Source organism: Eublepharis macularius, chromosome 15 (genome assembly GCF_028583425.1).
Source record: "Eublepharis macularius isolate TG4126 chromosome 15, MPM_Emac_v1.0, whole genome shotgun sequence".
Taxonomy (NCBI): Eukaryota; Metazoa; Chordata; class Lepidosauria; order Squamata; family Eublepharidae; genus Eublepharis; species Eublepharis macularius.
In genome coordinates this window covers 50,006,321-50,025,326 of record NC_072804.1, presented here as the reverse complement: position 1 = coordinate 50,025,326, position 19,006 = coordinate 50,006,321, and the positions used below count along the sequence as shown (strand labels likewise).

The following is a 19,006-nucleotide window of genomic DNA, read 5'->3' as shown; positions in this document are numbered from 1 at the left end:
CCTTTCAGGGCAAATTGCCTGACTATTTATGAGAATTAATTGCATGCTCTTTCTCGGGGATGTCTAGGGAAGCATGAAAGTCTCCAGTTTAATGTATGTTCTTGGAGTCTAAATTCCTTTCAAGTGACTTTGTATGCGTACGTTAGGGCCAAGCTACACATGACGAATGACACTTGAACGGCAAGTGGATTGAGTGGAGGGCAAGTGAACAGGGAGAAATACACTTGCTGTTCAAGTGTCATTCGTCATGTGTAGCTTGGCCCTCAGTCTCCATGTAAATAAAGGAGGATGTTCCGTTTTATTTGGAAACCACAGTGTGATTGATGCGTACCATCTCTGCATACAGAGAAGAGGGCAAGGGGTGGCTCAGAGAACAGATGGGCCATTTGGGAAGTTGGACTCCATAGCATCCCGTCCCGTCCCAAAATTCCACCTTCTCCAGACACTGCTCCTAACTCTCCTTGATTTTCCCAAACCAGAGTTGGGAATCTTATACCTGCCACACTAATGAGTCCTAAAACATTGCCCATTTGTCAACCCCAATGTGGAATGGGATGTCAACAGCAATCTTCAGTTGGCTGTGGTTCCTCATATCGCAGTAGGTTAAGACTTGATACAAGTGAAGCAACCAGTTCAACAGCTTCTGTGGCGCCCAGGAAACTGGGGTGTAGGTAGGCACAGAGCCACAAGCCCAGACATGACAACCGGCGGAGGCTTCTTCCTCCACCCGCTCAGAATTCCAGTCTCTTCCCACAACTCGAGTATCCTCCTCCCTGCCTGACTGGAAGCAAACTAGGAGTCCTGTTCTAAATGACGTGGTAGAATTCTGACATGTATTGGAGGCGCAAGACAGTGTGCGTCATATTCTGGCATGCTTTCTTGTTAAAAAATTAGTGCATCAGGGAAAAAAGTTTAGTACTGGCCTCTTTCTACTGTGCTCTTTTACCAACTTCAGGGAGAATTTTTTAACCTAAGGAGATATTAAAAGAAATGATCCCTTTGCAATCTATGGTTCAAAATGTTACCTGCAATTTTAGAAGTTGGATAGAAAGTTGCAGTTGGATAGAAAGCTGCAGGTAGTATTTTGAACCATAGATGGCAAGTGAAGGGGATCATTTCTTTTAATATGTGGTTTCCAAATAAAACGGAACATCCTCCTTTGTTTACATGAAGACTGAGGTACACATACAAAGTGACCTGAAAGGCAGGGGTCATTTTGTAGAAAAAGAGCTGCAGGAACTCAGAGAGCAGAACCACAAGTGACAAAAGGCACAGGTTGGACACTTGTCAGCTTCCCTCAAGTTTTGATGGGACATGTAGGCATCCTGGTCTCGCAGCTTCGCTCTCTGACTGCTGTCCAATGGACTTTTCAACTGTCACTTGTCCAACATTCCGCCAAGCTGCCTACATTTCCCATCAAAACTTGAGGGAAGCTGGCAAGTGTCCAACCTGTGCCTTTTGTCACTTGTGGTTCCACTCTCAGTAGCATAACTCATTAGCATATGCCACACCCATTTACATCACCAGAATTGTGTCATTTGCATAACTGATTTGCATATGCCACACCCCCTGACATCACCTATTCTGGCTGTTTTGGACCAAATCCTGGCCATTCAGGGCCGAAACTGGGCCCAAAATGGCAAAAAGGGGCTGGAAATGGCCGAAAAGGGGCCCAAAATGGTCAGGATCAGGCCGCAGCTGAGCAGGAGAGTGATCTACCACCTGTCAGAAGCCCAATCTGGGCCATTTCAGCCCCAATCCAGGCTGAAACAGACTCAAAATGGCCGAGAGACAGGTGGGCGGGGCCACCTGACATGTGATCTCTTTGGAGAACTGCCGGAACTGTGCGTTCCCCCTCAAAATGAGCCCTGCTGAAAGGTGACCTGAAAGAAAGAAAGCCTAGCGGAGGGTGGAGTCGTCTGGGATCATGAAATGACGAAGAAACACAGTAGTGTTTTTAAAATAGCCTCTGACATCATCTAGGGCACAAACGAATGAAAAATATTGGTACTGGGGGCGGTCATGTTTTTCACAGCAAGATTTGGGTATTTCTCTCCCCCTCCCCAGATTAAAAAGTGAACCACCGAAACATCCCCTGACCCTATATTTCAATGCAGGAAAAGTTTGCACCTGGCAATTTCTGCCTCCTGTAAAATCGCAGAAGATACCGGAAGGGTGGCTTAATGCAAATGAGGGCTGGGCTGTCGCTGAGGGAATGCTGTCCAGGGCAGTTTGTCATGCAAGGGTGTGAGGGGGAAAATGGTACTGATTAAAATTCCTGCTATATCTAAAGGTGGCAGAGCCCCACCCCTATTTAGTTTTTTTAAAATGGGCATAATAAGCAGCAAGAGATAGAAAAGACACCTAAGAACATGAGAAAAGCCTAACTGAACAAGGCCTGCCAGTTTCTAGGACTATTACAAGCATAGCATCCTCCTGGTGTTGCCCTAACAGCAATTGGTGTTTCCCTAACAGCAGTATGCTGCCTCTGAATATGGAGGTTCCATTTCGGCATCATGGATAACTGGGGAAGGGAAGAACAATGTGCCGGCATCTACAATCCTTGGAGGAACAGTGGACTAAAGGAAAGGTACTAATGAAATTGTTTAGACTACAGATGCTTGAATATCCACTGAACAGAAGTCTTAGGTGTTACGAAACAGAGTGGGACAGTGGCTAGAGTGCCAGTCTAGGATCTATTTATTATAGACTAGCTTGATACCTGTGCTTCACTATGGTATTTAACTACTTTAAATCCAGTTATAATACTTCTAAAAGTTGCCATACTGACTTTTATATAAAATCCCTATTCAGGAGTCTTGCACCGTCTTTCTTCAACTGTCTGCAGTTTCCTTGACCCAATTTTGACCGCAGAACACAGAATTCCACAGCTGACCAATCAGAAAGAGGGGGTGCAAGCAGGCAGGAGCCTGCCAGCCACACAGGAAATACCAGCAACAGAGAGAAACACGGTAATACAAGGCTACAAACAAAATGTTACCCGCTGTATTTGATGCTGTATGTACTACTGGGTACTCATGAGAAAAAAACTTTAAAGAAATAACTTGTCTGTACTCTTTGAGAAAGATGCTTTGAAATGGGCCTTACCAGGATCTAGACAACCCGTTAGAGGAATTATTAAAGAAGAAATAATATTAAGGAACTACCTGTGTAGTGGTTACAGTCATCTGGAGTGAAAAGAAAAAAACCTCTGGCAACGTTTCTTCCCTGCAAGTTGGACACATGGTGCTCAGGACCTCACAAACTGTTGGAAGGACTAGTGTTTGTATGGTGCTTTACTTGTATTTGCACTTTACATTGTTGTGCAATATTAATATTTTTAGCACTTAGAGCACTTAAGCACTTTATCAATTGTTGAGGCAAAGCCTAGTGGTTAGCACCAGTGTAAATGGTTTTCTAACTGTGAACAGGGTTGATGTCAAGTAGTTATACGGTTCAATAATCCATTTCAATATACTGTTACGTGCCTGTACATTATTGTTAATAAAATTTTGAATATGTTAGTAAGTTGCGGCTTTCCCTGCTTTCGACGCTGCTGGACCACTGCTTTGATCTGAACATCGCAAGACCTGTTATCACGCTGTGGAGTCCATTGGTGAGGCCGACCTGTGGGAGTATTAGTCAGCTAATCTAAGTGTTTCAGTTATGTTAGCCCTAATCAGCCTTTTAGTGAGGATTTATTTTATAGACGCTTGCAAAGTTTGAGTTCCTTAGAATAAAAAATGTTTTTCCTTCTGTTTGCCTTGGTTTACTGTCTCTGCACCATAAACTGTGTTACACTGGGTGAACTCACATCTAAGGACAGAGGGGTCCTTTCCCCTGACCTAGTAAGTTTACGCGGGTAACATTTCGTTTATAGCCACACAGGAAAGCCCCACAGGGAGATTGGCAACCCTAGTGGACTTTGAGGAGAAGACTGGGAGGGAAATTAGAGCTGAAGCAAAAACCTCTTTCAAACTGTTATAAATATTTATTCTACCTTTTATTCTACCTTTCCTCCAAGGACCTCAGACTGCTATTTAATTACTGCATTTTTTATAGTTTTATCCTCACAACACCTCTGTTAGGTAGGTTAGGCTGAAAGACAGTATCTGTTCCAAGATAACAACAACAACAACAACAACAACAACAACAACAACAACAACAACAACAACAACAACATTCAATTTATATACCACCGTTCAGGACGACTTAACACCCACTCAGAACGGTTTACAAAGATAGCCCAGTAAGCTTAATGACTGAGGGCCAAGCTACAAGTGACGAATGACACTTGAACAGCAAGTGTATTTCTCCCTGTTCACTTGCCCTCCACTCAATCTACTTGCCATTCAAGTGTCATTCGTCACTTGAAGCTTGGCCCTGAGTGAGCATTTGCACTTCAGACTTCCTGGTTCATGTCCAAATACTCTAACCACTACGCTATACTAAGCCTCACTGTCTAAACATATGCAATGAATGTGTCAGATGGAAAGGGGGAAATACCGTGGCAATCTCTACACCCAAACTTCTGGCATACTTTGGAAGCATTCAGAACACATATGCACAAATAGCTGTGAGGGCAAACGGTTTTATGCAGACATTATGATACCTTTCACACTCGTACTTTACAGCGTATCCACACCTGTTTCGCATCCCATGTTTGCAGAGGGTTCACACTTGCAAGATAGTCATGGGACACAGCGCAGCTCTTAGTCTGCGGTATCCCCGATTTCCCCCCCTGCGGACATACCGCAATGTTATTTTGAACCCGCTGCTGACTTGTGTGTCCCGATTAATGCTAGGGTGAACACTGTGTCCTTTTGTTGCTTCTCTTCCCTCCCCTTCTCCTTTTCATAAGTCGAGGGGTGCTGCTTGCTGCCCATCCTGCAATTTCCTTGAACCTGTTTAGAATATTTGAAAGGGGCAAAATTCTTGAATTTCAAAGTTGAGTGAAATGACATTTTCAACAGGTGCAGCTTTCCCAAGGACCTCAGTGCCGTATTTGGAAGCTGTATTGAATTTCAGTCTTCCATATCCCTTTAAAGGTCCAGAGAGCATCACCTCCTCTAAACCAAGCTTAGCAAAATGGCCAGTGCGAGAAATCAACTCTACCACAAGTGAAATGGGTTCTTGGGAAAGGGCCCTGGAGGAACCACTGGAGGTGGAAATCTTAAGCAGCCGTTCCTGTTTTCATCTAATTAAAAGTCACAGCTTCACATCATCACTTCTGTTTTAGAGCTGGAAAATGTGCAGATGTGGCGGAGCAAAACCAGTCTCACAAAGCTGACTAAACAACAGGGTGCTCCGGTAGAACGACTTCTGTTCCTCCACCCCACCTCTGAACATACCCGAGGAATAGTTTTGCGTGTCTCCAAAGCATGCTTTTCTTCTCAGAAGGGGGAAGCAAGCTGCCCTCATCCTTTGAATCCCAATTTGGTCCATTATCATATGCTTTGCTTCCTCTTGGCCAACTTCACAACCAAGGCCATATTAACCCATTGCCAGGCCCCTAGGCTTTCAGGTATTTTGGGCCCCCTCCAGCACGTCAATCTTTCACCCCAATACAGCTGACAACCTGAGCCTGGTAGGGCAGGTACTAGCAGTGCACATGGGCCAAGCTACACATGACGAATGACACTTGAACGGCAAGTGGATTGAGTGGAGGGCAAGTGAACAGGGAGAAATACACTTGCCATTCAAGTGTCATTCGTCATGTGTAGCTTGGCCCTAAGCCCTATATCCATTTTGAGGGTCTCCTGAAGAATTCTATTCACAATTTTAAAAACATTTTTATTCTGTGAGTAGAACTCTTCAGGAAAGCACATTTTGGGGGTATAATTGTTCAATACTGAAATATTTTGAAAATGAATAATATTTTTATTATTTATTAAAATATATAATTTATGGATTATTGTTTTAATATAAGAGACAATTTGTTTCATTTCAATAAGGAAGCAGTTAATTATTTTATTAATAGAGGTTATATAAGAGAATCAATTAATTGTAATTTATGTGGAGGTATGCATCAGTAAAAAAAAATTGACGGGCCCCTAGTCCCTGTGGGGCCCCTAGGCTGAAGCGTAGTCAGCCTTATGAATAATACGGCCCTGTTCACAGATAGCTCTAGTTGCCAAGTCTTTACCCATGGTTGGATTGGCAGGAGACAAGAACATCCATCTCCATGTTATGAAAAATCCTTGCCTGCAAAGGTCTGAGTATTGAGTTGTCAAAAACATAGCAACAGAGTCCATTTTGAAAAGTTGGCAACATGATAGGACTGAATGTCTCCGCAAAAAAAGACAGTGTGTGTGTGGGGGGGTGAGTTCCAGTGCTGGAGTGGGGAAGCATTCAAAGGCCAGAAATCATTCGATCGATCGATCGCTCTGTCTGTCTGTCTTAAAGAGAATCAAATGCAGGAGGTTAACAAAATACTAGAGGAGGTAGCAGCTTTGTCTTTCAAAAGACTAGAGGGAGAGTTTGAGGCAGAGCCACACCTGCCTCCTACCTGCTAGGGTCTCAGGACATTAAAGACTTCTTTTCTGGGAGTGGAGAGTTTAAAACAGTGATATCACAGTGAAGCTCACCTATAATAATTAATGATTAATTGAATGCCGATAGACTTAATACAAGCAGTGATTTCTTAGCAATAGACAATTGCTTAGTTACGCTGAGAATCTGTGTTTAGTTACATTGAGTACTCAAAGCAAGAATTCAGAGCTCTGTCTCAAAGACAATGATACAGGCTAACATTGTGGGTTTGTCAGATACATTCAGGTAAAAAGGAATTCTTGAAAAGTAACATATTCAGACAATGTCTTATTCTGTAAGAATCACACATGCACAATCTAACAGGAGCTGATTGTGCACTTTAAAAGGGGGCATGCATACTATAATTTCTAACTGCAACATAGCTGTGAACCAGTAATGTTCTAATTGATTACCCTGATATTGTGATGTCATAATTGTTATAAAAACTCTGCTGCTCAAAGGAGGAGCCAGAGGGAACCAGTTTTAGCATTTTGTTCTCTCTCCTTTCATTGCAATTAAAGTTCTATAGACCACTCCCTCCACTCCAGCCCTTTGTGTCTAATTGGGAAAGGTGCAGAGGGTGAGCTGTTTCAGGCATAACGACAGTGCTCAGCAATGGAGACAAGTCTATTGGGAACCGGGCAAGGGGAGAGAGAAGGAAATATGTTTTTAAAGTGTTATATGGTGTGTAGAGGACTTTATAGTGGAAAAGTGGGAAATAATTTTGTCAACAGAGTACACCAGTAATGGAGCAGTGCAAAAAAGGGAGTGCTTAAAATCTAGACTCTTTTTTTTTTGTAATTGTTGGAGGAAATGTAGAATGAAAGGAACTCCCTCTCATATCTGGTGGCAATGCCCGGTTATTCAAGTCTTTTTGAGGGAAATTTATGGGGAGATTATAAAAATTGTTAAGGTTCCTTTTCCTTATAACGTTAAAGTGATGTTATTAGATATTTGGAATGATTATAGGTTGACAAAAGAATATATAACTTTGATTTCAATATTGTTGGCAGCTGCAAGGTTATTAATAGCTAAACACTGGAAATCGGATACACCACCTACGAAGATACAATGGTACAATAAAATATGGGAGATGTATGTAATGAGTAGAATAACCAACAATTCCTTTTTTGAGGAAAATGTCATAAATATGTGGAAAGCTAGTCATGAACAGGGGTGGAATATGGTATTAGAGTATCTAAAATGTAATAATATTATCCCAAATAGGAAGGATTATGATGTGTTTTGGAATTAATTGAATTTAAAAATTTGTTATTTCCCCTTTGTTTTTAATTTTTAAATTTTAAGTTTTTAAGATATTATGGGTATTGGAGTATTGTACATTTTGTGTGTTTTGTTTTGGTTAATCAATAAAAGTTTTTTTAAAAAATAAAGTCACAAAATGGTACACATGGTGATTAAACCATCTCATACATTTTTTTACTCCATCCTTCCCTCCAAGGAGCTCAGAGCTGCCTGTATGCTGCTCCCATTTTCATGTTATCCTCTCAACAATCCTATGAGGTACGGTTGCCAGCCTCCAGCTGGTGGCTGGAGATCTGCTGGAAGTATAACTGGCCATAAAAAACAGCTCCTCTGGAGAAAATGGCTGCTTTGGAGGATGGGGTCTATGACATTACACTCAGCTGAGCTCCCTCCCTTCCCCAAACCTTGCCCTCTCCAAGTTTCACCCCCTCAAAATCTCCAGGAATTTCCCAACCTGGAGCTGGCACCCCTAGTAGGTTACGCATGACTAGGCCAAGGTGACATAGGAAGTTTCACAATGGAGAGAAAATATGTCCTCTCCTGTCCTGTCCCTTTTATTCGCTGATTATAAGGAGAAGTTGGTCCTCCGGTAACTTTTGGACCTCTAGTGGCGTGATCTTATCATTATGTACTCTTCTGATTCTGAACTAGAGAGTCCAAAAGTTTCTCCCAACCTGTTTTCTGTGATTAAAACTGGTGGTTCACTTTGCTCTGTGGATCCTACTGGATGATACATGATAGAGAACAGTGAGTGCATTGACTGTCATTGAATTGCATAACTGGGGAGGCCTGAATATCACAGACTGCCTTGTATGGTACCAAGGCCTGAAACAAACCAAGATGCCAACTTTGCTCTCGTATAGATCCTAGCTACACCATCAGTGGACCCAACAACATCAGCCATACCATCTTGGATTCATCTGCTCATCTTTTAATGTGTCAGCAATACCCTTCCACTCTCCACATTGGACAAACTGGCCAGTCCGTTCAATAAAGAATTAATGGGCCTAAGTCTGATATTAGAAACCACAACATTCAAAAACCAGTGGGGGAACAATTTAACCTTCTAGGATGTTCAGTTGCTGACCTAAAAGTAGCAGTTCTCCTGCAGAGGAATTTCAAAGGGACATTAGACAGAGAGACTGCTGAATTGCAACTGAAAACAAAGTTCAAGTCTATGCATCCTCTTGGATTGAATCAAGACCTAGGTTTCCTGTCTCATTACCAATACTGATTTTGCTACCTCTCTGCATACCCCAACCCATCTAATCATGCCTGCTATTGTCATTCACCAGCTATTGTCATTCGGCATCTGAAATCACTCCACTCTCCAAGATATAAGGACAGACGGACTCACCTTCTAAGAGGGAGCTGGGATTCACGAAAGCTCATACCCTACCACAAATTTTGTTAGTTTTATACGTGCTACTAGACTCTTTTCTACTGCTTTGTGTGCAGCGCATGTGTTTGTGTTGCTTTGCTGTTGCGAGGTGAGACGCTTGAAGATGATCTAAGAAGGAAATTTTGGAGAGTCACACTCATTGCATAAATGCATCACTTGTTTATGATGACACATCACCAGCGCATCATATACAACAAGAACTTGTACGGGAAAGCAGTTGGGAAAGGCATGAGGCATTAGAACGAACTGTGCCAATAAACAGAGCGAATGTGATATGTAACAAATGAGACACAGGCAAATTTATCCATGTACTCATTTATTTAAATGAGTTCCACACCTTTTTACAGCCATAAGGTGCTCCAGGTGGCATACAAGGAGAAAATACCAAATCATGAAATGTAGATCTAGCAAAAAAATAATGATGATGAAAGCCGCAAGTAGCAGGAAGAGCCTTAAAACAATCAAAGCACCAATAGTAATTTTTAGAAAACCACACAGTAGATAAGATTAGGGAGGTAGCATCTAACAGACGCTTCAGTAGCCAGTAAAAGCAATAGCTAGCCCACTCAGCAAAACACCCATCTAGATGAAATGCGTAGTGCACGGATAACTGAACTGGGTGGAGCTGTGGCTCCGTGGTAGAACATCTGCTTGGCATGCAAGAGGTCTCAGGTTCAATCCCGGATATAAGGATTGGATAGGAGGTGATGTGAAAGGCCTCTGTCTAAAGCCCTGGAGAACTGCTGCCACTTAAAACAGATAATCCTGACCTAGATAGACCTTCAGTCCAAATTAGGATAAGGCAGGTTTGACTGTTACTCTGTTTTTGCTTGGAAGCTTGCAGGGGAGGGAAGGCAATGCAATAATAACATTAATAATATAATAACAACATTCAATTTATATACCACCCTTCAGGACAACTTAATGCCCACTCAGAGCAGTTTACAAAGTATGTCATTATTATCCCCACAACAATTATCACCTTGTGAGGTGGGTGTGGCTGAGAGAGCTCCAGAGAGCCGTGACTAGTCCAAGGTCACCCAGCTGGCTTCAAGCGGAGGAGTGGGGAATCAAACCCGGCTCTCCAGATTAGAGTCCCGCGCTCCCAACCACTACACCAAACTGGCAGAAGAATGTTGTGCTATACAAACGAACACAACAGAAGAGTTTAGAGGGAGAAAGTGTGACAAGTGTGGTGTTAACAATACCATTCCTTGACCCAGTTCAGTATTTTAGACTGCCCAGGGTTCACCATTTACCAACCTGGACTAGAAGGATGAAAGAAGGAAACCAAGTTAAAATTTAGTTGCTGCTGTGACTCTGTGCAGAGGAGAGACCTCTTTATTAAATGCTGCATCAGGTTAAAACTGGGCTGCCTCCTGATTGTTAATGCCTGGTTATCTGGATACAATACCAAGAAACCAACTAAAGCAGGCTGAGGGGAAGGGGGGAAGTTTTGAAGACCGACTTCATCTGCCTTTCTGCTCTGCAACACGTCCCTGAACACTCAAGGTGCCCCCAAACCCCATTGTGGCTCACCACATCCCAAGGATGGCAAACCCCAGGGCTATGAGCAAGAGGTAAAATGGAAGGATGGGCTTTGGGGAACCCAAATTCCACGTTCTTGGATTTAGCGGGTAATCCAGGCCACTATCCCATGAAGAGTCATCATCCGTTTCCTCATCGTCATACAATGGGTTCTGGGCAGTCGTTGTTTTCCTGTTGATATCCCAGTAGCTGGAAGGTGTGACGGTAACCTCTTCACCCTCCGAAAATGTGTTTTTGGTGTCATTCACAACGCCGTATTTGGAGAAATCCATACTGTGAGGGATGTCGGTGTTTTCATCATAAGGTCTGCCAATATTCCAGGGGGGCACTGTTGAGCTGTTTTTCTGCATCCTGGGGGTAGCTGCCTTCCCATTGCAGAAATCGCTATGACAACAGGAGCCCCACAGCCACAACTCTATGGGGCCAAAGGACTGCCGCTCGGGCACATTGCAGGACGGTTGCTGGCAGGTCTTGATGAGGAAATCCACAGAGAGGTTTCCTAAGGGGAGTCAAAAGTCAGGTTGGGCAGAGAGGCAGTCCCGTTTCCCCCAGAATGCAATGCAACCCCCAGAGGGAATAATGAAGCTGCGTTGACCACAGGAGGAGGCACAAAGAGTGTGTGGCCAGGGCCGGATCTAGGGTCGCCAGCGCCCGGTGCAACCCTTGCTCCGGTCTCCGTGCATGCACGCAGCATGCAGCGCACGCGCTCCCAGCACTGCATGATGATGTCACTTCTGCCGCCCAAGCGCCCGGTGCGCTGCGGAGCTGGTGGTGGTGGTGGTGCATGTGTGCGCTGGGGTGAGCGGCTGAGCTCAGGGCTAGGAGGTCCTCCGTGAGGTTTGCCTGCCCCGCTGTCCTGTACTGCCCACGCGGCAAGCTGGCCACCCCAGCACCTGATGCACCGCGGAGCTGGCGGTGGCGGCGCGGGCATGAACTGGGACGGCTGGCTTGCCGTGCAGGTAGCTGACCGCAGGGCTGGGAGGTCCTGCGCACCGGCAAGCCAGCCGCCCCATCGGCAGGGCAGGCGAGGGCCTCCCAACCCTGCACTCAGCCTCCTGCGTGGCAAGTCGCAGCGCACTCCCGGCAGCTGGCAGCTGTGCCCGGCGCCCTGTCTTTGGCAGCACTAGGGGCAGGCTACCCCCCCTGCCCCCCCTCGATCCAGCCCTGTGTGTGGCATGAGGGGAAAGACATCCAGGTGACTGTGACCAGAGCGCATGTGACACTAGGAGGGGCAATTTATAGAGCTAAAGGGGCAAAACTGATACGTGTAGAAGGGTTGCCACTCTCTAGGTGGGGCCTGGTGATCTCCTGGAATTGCAACAGATCTCCAGACTACAGGGCTGGAGAAAACAGCAGGCTTCAGAGGGTGGACTGTATGGCATCGCATCACTGCTGAGCAACAAAACTCTGCCCTCTCTAAGCACTGTCCCACCTCCCAAATCACCAGGAATTTCCCTAGCCAGAACTGACAACCTTAAGATGTAGGGAAGTGCCGGATCCTCCCCTGCCCCCTCTAGATCTTGTTCTTGCATCCCAATATTATTCTCTCCAATGGACTCGCTTCCAGTACCGGGAACAAGACCCTGGAGATTGTACTGTGGGGCTGTAAGAGGGCCAAGGGAAAGGATGCAGCAGGCGGCACCCAAGAGCCCCAGTTGTGCCTGAATCTCCCCTTTGGAAATTACCAGGCCAGACCTGCATTTGAAGACCCATGGGTCTGTGGCTGTCCAACGTAGCATGTGGGAGATGATGTTCAAGGCCTGCTAATGCACGTGACCAGTTTCACTGCTTGAAATTATGAGGGATTAGTATGGGCTGCGCCCGGCACCATCATTTACGTTAAGTGATGTCATTGTGCTGGCCACACGAGTGCTCCTGCACTCTGCATGGCTCCGATTTGCCCAGTTTGGGGCCCAAATCAGCCTGAAATAGAGCACAGGGACACTCCCGTGGCCAAAGAAATGACATCACTTACAGAAGTGACGTCGCTGAGCTGGGTGGGAGTATGTGCATGGCGCACGTTCCTGATGTGCCTGCTGGTGGCAATCGAGAGAGGAGGGGGCAAATCCCTGGGAATTTGCCCGTTACCAGCGGGCACCTAGGAACCCTAGTCCTTCCCCTCCCCAAACTCTGCCCTCCCCAGGTTCTCCCCATAAATCTCTAAAAATTTCCCAATCCATTTTCAACCATTTCCAACTCTCTTGGAACTAGGGATGCCAGACCCCCGGCAGGGGATCCCCCGCCCCCACACCCCGCCCCCACTTACCTGGCCAGTGGGGGGCGCGCACACCTTCCATGTGTGCTCCCCTGCGGTGCTGCGTGTTCCTTTACACAGCAGCCTCCAGAATCGGGCCTGTTTTGGCCCAGATCGGGGCCACTGTGGAGCACAGGAGCACTCCTGTGCTCCACAGCAGCCCAAAACGGGCCTGATCCGTGCCAAAACGGGAGTGGATCAGGCCTGTTTTTGCATGGATCGGGCCTATTTTGGGCTGCTGCTGAACACAGGAGCGCTCCCACGCTGCACAGCAGCTCAAAACGGGCCCGATCTGTGCCAAAATGGGCCCGTTTTGGGCCACTGCGGAGCACTTCTCAAAATGGGCCTGATCTGTGGGGGCGCGTTTTGGGCTGCTGTGGAGGGCAGGAGCATTCCTGCGCTTTGCAGTGGCCCCCCAACCCAAGCCCCTGCGGAGCGTGAGCATGCTCCCAGGGCTGTGTGATGACGTCACTTCCCAGAAGTGCTCCCCCCTGCTCAAAGGTAAGAGCCAGGACCCAATCCCCCGCTGGGAGATTGAGGGGACCCAACCCTACTTGGAACTGAGAAAAATGTTCTTGAAGCAAGAGTTTGGTTTGGGGACCTTGCTGTTGGAGTTTGGAATCAGGCCTCACCTGCTGTTATGGTGCCGTTGCCATGGTAGCACTGGGAGTAGTCCCTTCCGCACGTCACTCTGTCTAGGATGTCTTGGTCGGAGTCCATCGAGAAACCAGAGTAGCATTGGTTGGAGCTGCTTGCTTTAGAAGCTAAAATAATTTTTTAAAAAGAGAATATTTCTTGCTTCACAATACAACCCTTTCCTTCAGAAGTCTGTCTGCCCCCTTATCCCTCTCGCAGCACTCTTGTGTTTTGAACAGTTGTGCGGCAGGTGGAAATTCACCAGGGCTTGTGACATTTCTTTTTCCATACCAGGAAGCATTGTCCCTGTCAAATTTCTTTCTGGTATACAGTGATTAACGGCTTGGGAGCTCTGCCTCAAAAGAGGAGTCAGCTCAGCAGCCTGTTGGTTTTATTTTTTAAATTAAAATATTTAAGTCCACAAGCCTGCACACACAATCCAAAGCTTCACCTGTTGTCACCCTGTCTGGAAACTAGTATTTAGAGGTAGACTGCTTTAGAAGAAGGAGGCTCCATTTAGCCTCGGTGGTTAATAATCATTAATAGACTCCTCCTTCAGGAATTTGACTAATCTCCTTTTAAAGCCATCCATTCCTAGCAGCTGTCACTATATCCTGTGGCAGTGAATTCAACATATTATTTATGCACTCTTTGAAGAAATACTTCACTAAACTTCTGCCAACTAACTTCAGTGGGTGTCCCTGAGTTCTATTGTTATTGGAATGGGCGAAAAAGTTCCCTCGATATTCTTGCCCTCTTGCTGTGCCGCAAGGGAAAATAATGTATTTTATAACTTCTCCCCTCTGGCAATCGTCTTACCTTTCTCCTCTCCAGGCATCTTGAAGACATTAGGGTCTGTGAGCACCTCATTGCAAAGGTCACTCTGACAATAGCACACATTGGAATGAATGAAGGGCTGATGGTCAGAGGTGGTGCACCCTGCCTGGTCTTTAAGGCTCTCACTGGTGCAGCCTCTGTGAGTAACTAACATAGCCTTGTTTTCTAGAGCAAGAAAAACAGATCAGGAATAAGTCAAGAAAATTATATTCAGAATAAATCAAGGCAGCAGCCAGAAGTTCCAAAGAACTTACACTGACAATCTTACTAGGAACGTTTACTTTCAGTTTTTGTTACCCTTAAATTCTGCCCTGATCTAAATGGTCCAGACTAGCCTGATGTCACCAGAACTCAGAAGCTAAGCAAGGTGGGCTCTGGTGAGTATAGGATTGCCATCCCCCACCCGGGGCGGGGGATCCCCTGATCTCACCCTTCCCCCCCCCCGTGCCCACTTACCTGGCTGGCAGGGGGGCATGCTCCCTGGGGCGCCCACTCCCCGGGTGGCGCAGCGTGCCCCCAGATGCGGGGCACACTCCCGCGCCATGAGAGCGGGCAGTGGTGGTGGTGGTGGCAGAGAGCAGGCAGTGGCAGAGAGCAGGTGGTGGTGGCAAGAGCAGGCCGCTCTCCCCACTGCTGGTTCCAGGGTCTCTGGCACCTGCGGCACCCCTCCGTGTGTGCACAGTGCACACGCGCCACGGACTGCGCGATGACATCATTGCGCAATGACATCGTGCAGCGCAAGCTGGGGCATTCTCCGGCAGATGGCTGGGGTGGTGGGCGGAGGCTGCTCTGTGCTCCGCACGCCGCCCCGGCAGCGGCTCGTAGCTGCTGCGCCCGGCTGTGGGCGTGTGGCAGCGGCGGCAGCAGCGGCCCAGGGCTGGCTGGCTGCAGCAGCTGCGGGCCAGCCACCCCAGCTCCGTGGTGCGTGCCTCCACCCCCGACACCCCCTCCGGCACCTCTCCAGGGCCCTTGCGCCTGAGGCCATCGCCTACCTGGCCTCTATGGGCGCACCGGCCCTGGCTCTCACTGCCGCCACGGCGGCCCACTCTCTCGCAGCCTCCACTGCCCCTGTGCAGCCCGCACCAGCAGGGACAAGGGGCAAAGCGGTGGTGGCGGCGGCAGCGGCAGCAGCAGCGAGAGAGCAAGCTGTGGTGGCTACGGCCTGTTCTCTTGCTGTGGCCGCCACTGCCCCTGTGCAGCCGGCACCAGCAGAGACAAAGGGTGCAGTGCTGGTGGCATTGGCGCTGGCAAGAGAGCGAGCTGTGGTGGCCACGGCCCACTCTTTCACCGTGGCTGCTGCTGCCCCTGTGCAGCCCACGCTGGCAGCAACAAGGAACACGGCAGGGTGGTGGGGAGAGAGAGAGAGAGAGAGAGCTGCCTGCTCTCTCTGCCCCTTCCTGGCTTGCGTGACGTGGTCACACAGGGCACCCTTTTGACCCTGCGTGATGATGTCTCTCCTGGAAGTGATGTCATCACGCACGCCAGGAGCGCGTGCGCTTTGCGCGCGTGCAGTCAAAACATCAATAGCAGCGATATGGTGAGAGCTCGCGTCCCAGTCTCGCTAGAGTCCCGCTGGGAGACTTGAGGGACCTGGCAACCCTAGGTGAGTACTTGGGTGGGAAACCACCAAGACAGTCTGGGGTTGCTAAGCAGAGGCAGGCAATGGAAAACCACCATTGCCTCTTGTTTTGAAAATTCTATGGGGTCATCATAAGTCGGCTATGACTTAGCAGTATTTTACAAGCATAAGTTCTTTTCTACTTGGTCTCTAGCATGGTAAGGAAATTTTCCTCCCAAAAGGTTCTTGCTTCCTGGGATCTGACCTTTAAAAATCTGGAATCCTTTCTGAGTCCTTTTATCAGACCTACACTTACTTGTCCAGATCATAAGATGCGCTTCCACACAAGCAGTCTGGCTGGTGGAGCAGTTGTTGACAATATTGGATGTCACAGAGAATTCACTGCTGATTTTATCTCTGGAAACAGGCTGAATGGAGGTATAGCTGTGACACTGCAAGCCAGGAGCTCCTGAAGAAGAGACCAAAATGGGAAAATAAAAATTTAGAACTGATGTCAAAAATAAATGAGACGTTCCTTTGCTAGGAGAGTCATCTGTTCTTTAAAAAAAAACCCTAAATCAAAAGCTGCATAATACCACTGATATATAATTATTATTTATTAGCATAATAATAAAATAAAGTCTTAATAAACGCTATTACATGGCTTTTGTTTTTGGATATTTCTATAGCTACATCTTCCTGAAAAGCTCTTCAGTTGATAAATCCTAGAAGTTTTAATTGATACACTGATTCCAGTAATCCCATGTACATAAAACAACTCAGAAGGGGGCAAAGCCCAAACATTTTCCTGGTTTTTAGTTGATATTTGTATCCTAACACGCACTGTCTTAGGGTCACTCTAAATGTTACTTCCTTCACGAGTTCACAATGGAGCCAGCCTGGGCTTGCACAGACGCACAGCAGCTCTGGGGAATGGCTTGCATTAAAATAGGAGAGCCCAAATGGGCTTGGAAAGCTGCCTCAGGAGGAGAGAAAGTGCCTGCCTTTCTCCCAAACATTTTTCCCTGTGCAAAAACAGTGCAGAAGGGGAGTTTTCTTGTTTCTGCTACCACACACACACACACCACAGTTTTTGCACAAGGGAAGAAAAGCTTGTGAGAAAGGCAGGCGCTTGAGGCACCTTTCCAATCCAATTTGAGCTCTCTCTTTTTTTTTTTAATACAAGCCATTCCCCAGAGTTGCTGTGTGTCTGTGCAAACCTGGGTTGACTCCATGGCCAATGTGTAAAGGAAGTAACATTTAGAGCGACCCTTAGAAGAGGCATTTCCTGATGGCATAAGAAAGGCAGAGATGTTACTTTGGTACCTACCAGCTATGCTTTTGCTAAGTTTCTATTTAAAAAAAATTTTTTAAAGGTCCTCTGCCTTTTAGTCGTGTTCAATGTAGCTAGTCTATGAGCTAAATGTAGCATCACAACGCCTTCCCACACAGCAATTAAAGGTAGACCAATACAGGATAAGCTTGGTACCTGGGATAAGAAGGGTCAAGGGCAGGAAACGCAGCAACGCAATTGTGGTGGCCCTCCATCTTAATCCAGCACCCTCCATTGTGCTAGATCTGCCCACAAGACATCAAGGAATTTCTGATCAGGGGCAGAAGCAAAAGAAGAGAGGATATGCGGTCTGAGGCAATATTTGTGTGTGTGTGTGCGTACAAAGATTGGGCAAAGATCGGCTTCCTGACTCAGGGAACAGAAGTGGCCAAAATTGTAAACACAACACAGGGGCGAAGACCAGGGGCTTTTCCATACTGTTTTTTTCTTCTTCTTCTGCATCAGGGCTGCTTAACTGCATTGGTTCCCCCCTCCCTTATTCAAGGTTTTGTTTGCCAGTTATTGCTCTCCCATTTTTTTCCCAAGTCTTTCCCTTGTTGTCTGAAAAAAACATGGAAAACCCTTTGGGGAGGGGATTTGTCTACTGTCTACAATAAGAACCGGGAATCACTTGGCATGACTTTGTTAATCTATTGTCTCGTCTCCTGGACTCTCCTGGACTCGTCTTCCTGCCAGGATCCAGGCTGCACGAACCCATTCGACCCCCTGAGCAGTCCTCTTCTACAACTCAGATTATCTTAGCTATTAGTTTTTGATTGCATATTAGCTGGGTGTGCATACATTGCATTAGTATTCATTCCATTTCTTGCCATTGTTATTTCTGCATAGTATTTCTCCCAGATTTGTGCTATTTCCTATCTGCTCATTGTTAATTCCGCCTCGGCCTGTTTATGAAGTGCTGTCCAGGTTGGTACCCCAGTATACACCAGACAGTGATCCTAAATATAAACTGCTGAGAGGTGCAGGTGTTTGACCTGACGCAGACGGTCGGGATGCTCCGAAGTTAAGTCCCCTGCATGCATTCCCCATTTGGGTAACACCACTGCCATACAATGGTGTGCCAGCTTGCTCCTTTCCTGAGCGGGTGCTGTGGCGATAGTTTTACTCTCTTCCCTGGGTGCAGCTGCCCAGGTGCTGGGAAGAGAACACCAAGGCTGTGGGTTGCTGAAGATGATGGGCCTTGCCATGGAGCATGCATTTCAGGGAAACTCACAGCTTACTTGTCCTCCAGTCCCTCTTTCATTGGCTGCGTGAAGGTGGGAACCACCTGCCAACCACAAGTCCCACGGGGCAAAAGCTTTGCCCACTTTCCTGAAACACTGGTTGGGTGCCATATTGGAGAAAGGGGCTCAGAAGTGACATGGGAGCATGCCCAAGGGCCACACGTGGCTCCCAAGCCTTACAGATCCAGAGGAGGTGGCCGTGTTAGTCTGTAGTTGCAAAATAGTAAAGAGTCTAGTAGCACCTTTAAGACTAACCAACTTTATTGTAGCGTAAGCTTTCGAGAACCACAGATCTCTTCATCAGATGAATCTGATGAAGAGAGCTGTGGCTGTCAAAAGCTTATGCTACAATAAAGCCTTATAGAGTTGTCAATGATCCTTACGAAGCTTTTCTTCA

At 46.8% G+C, this 19,006-nt stretch overlaps 1 protein-coding gene across 1 annotated transcript; it reads right to left on the bottom strand.

Annotated features, from left to right (window-relative positions):
* Positions 1-10,536: 10,536 nt before the first annotated feature.
* LOC129342980 (ly6/PLAUR domain-containing protein 5-like) lies at positions 10,537-17,600 on the bottom strand. The gene is made up of 5 exons (XM_054998938.1): positions 17,522-17,600; positions 16,349-16,501; positions 14,457-14,639; positions 13,634-13,765; positions 10,537-11,246 (listed from the first exon to the last, which is right to left on the bottom strand). The coding sequence occupies exons 1-5, from the start codon at positions 17,598-17,600 to the stop codon at positions 10,735-10,737; spliced, it is 1,059 nt and encodes a 352-aa protein (XP_054854913.1). The 3' UTR covers positions 10,537-10,734.
* Positions 17,601-19,006: the final 1,406 nt, after the last annotated feature.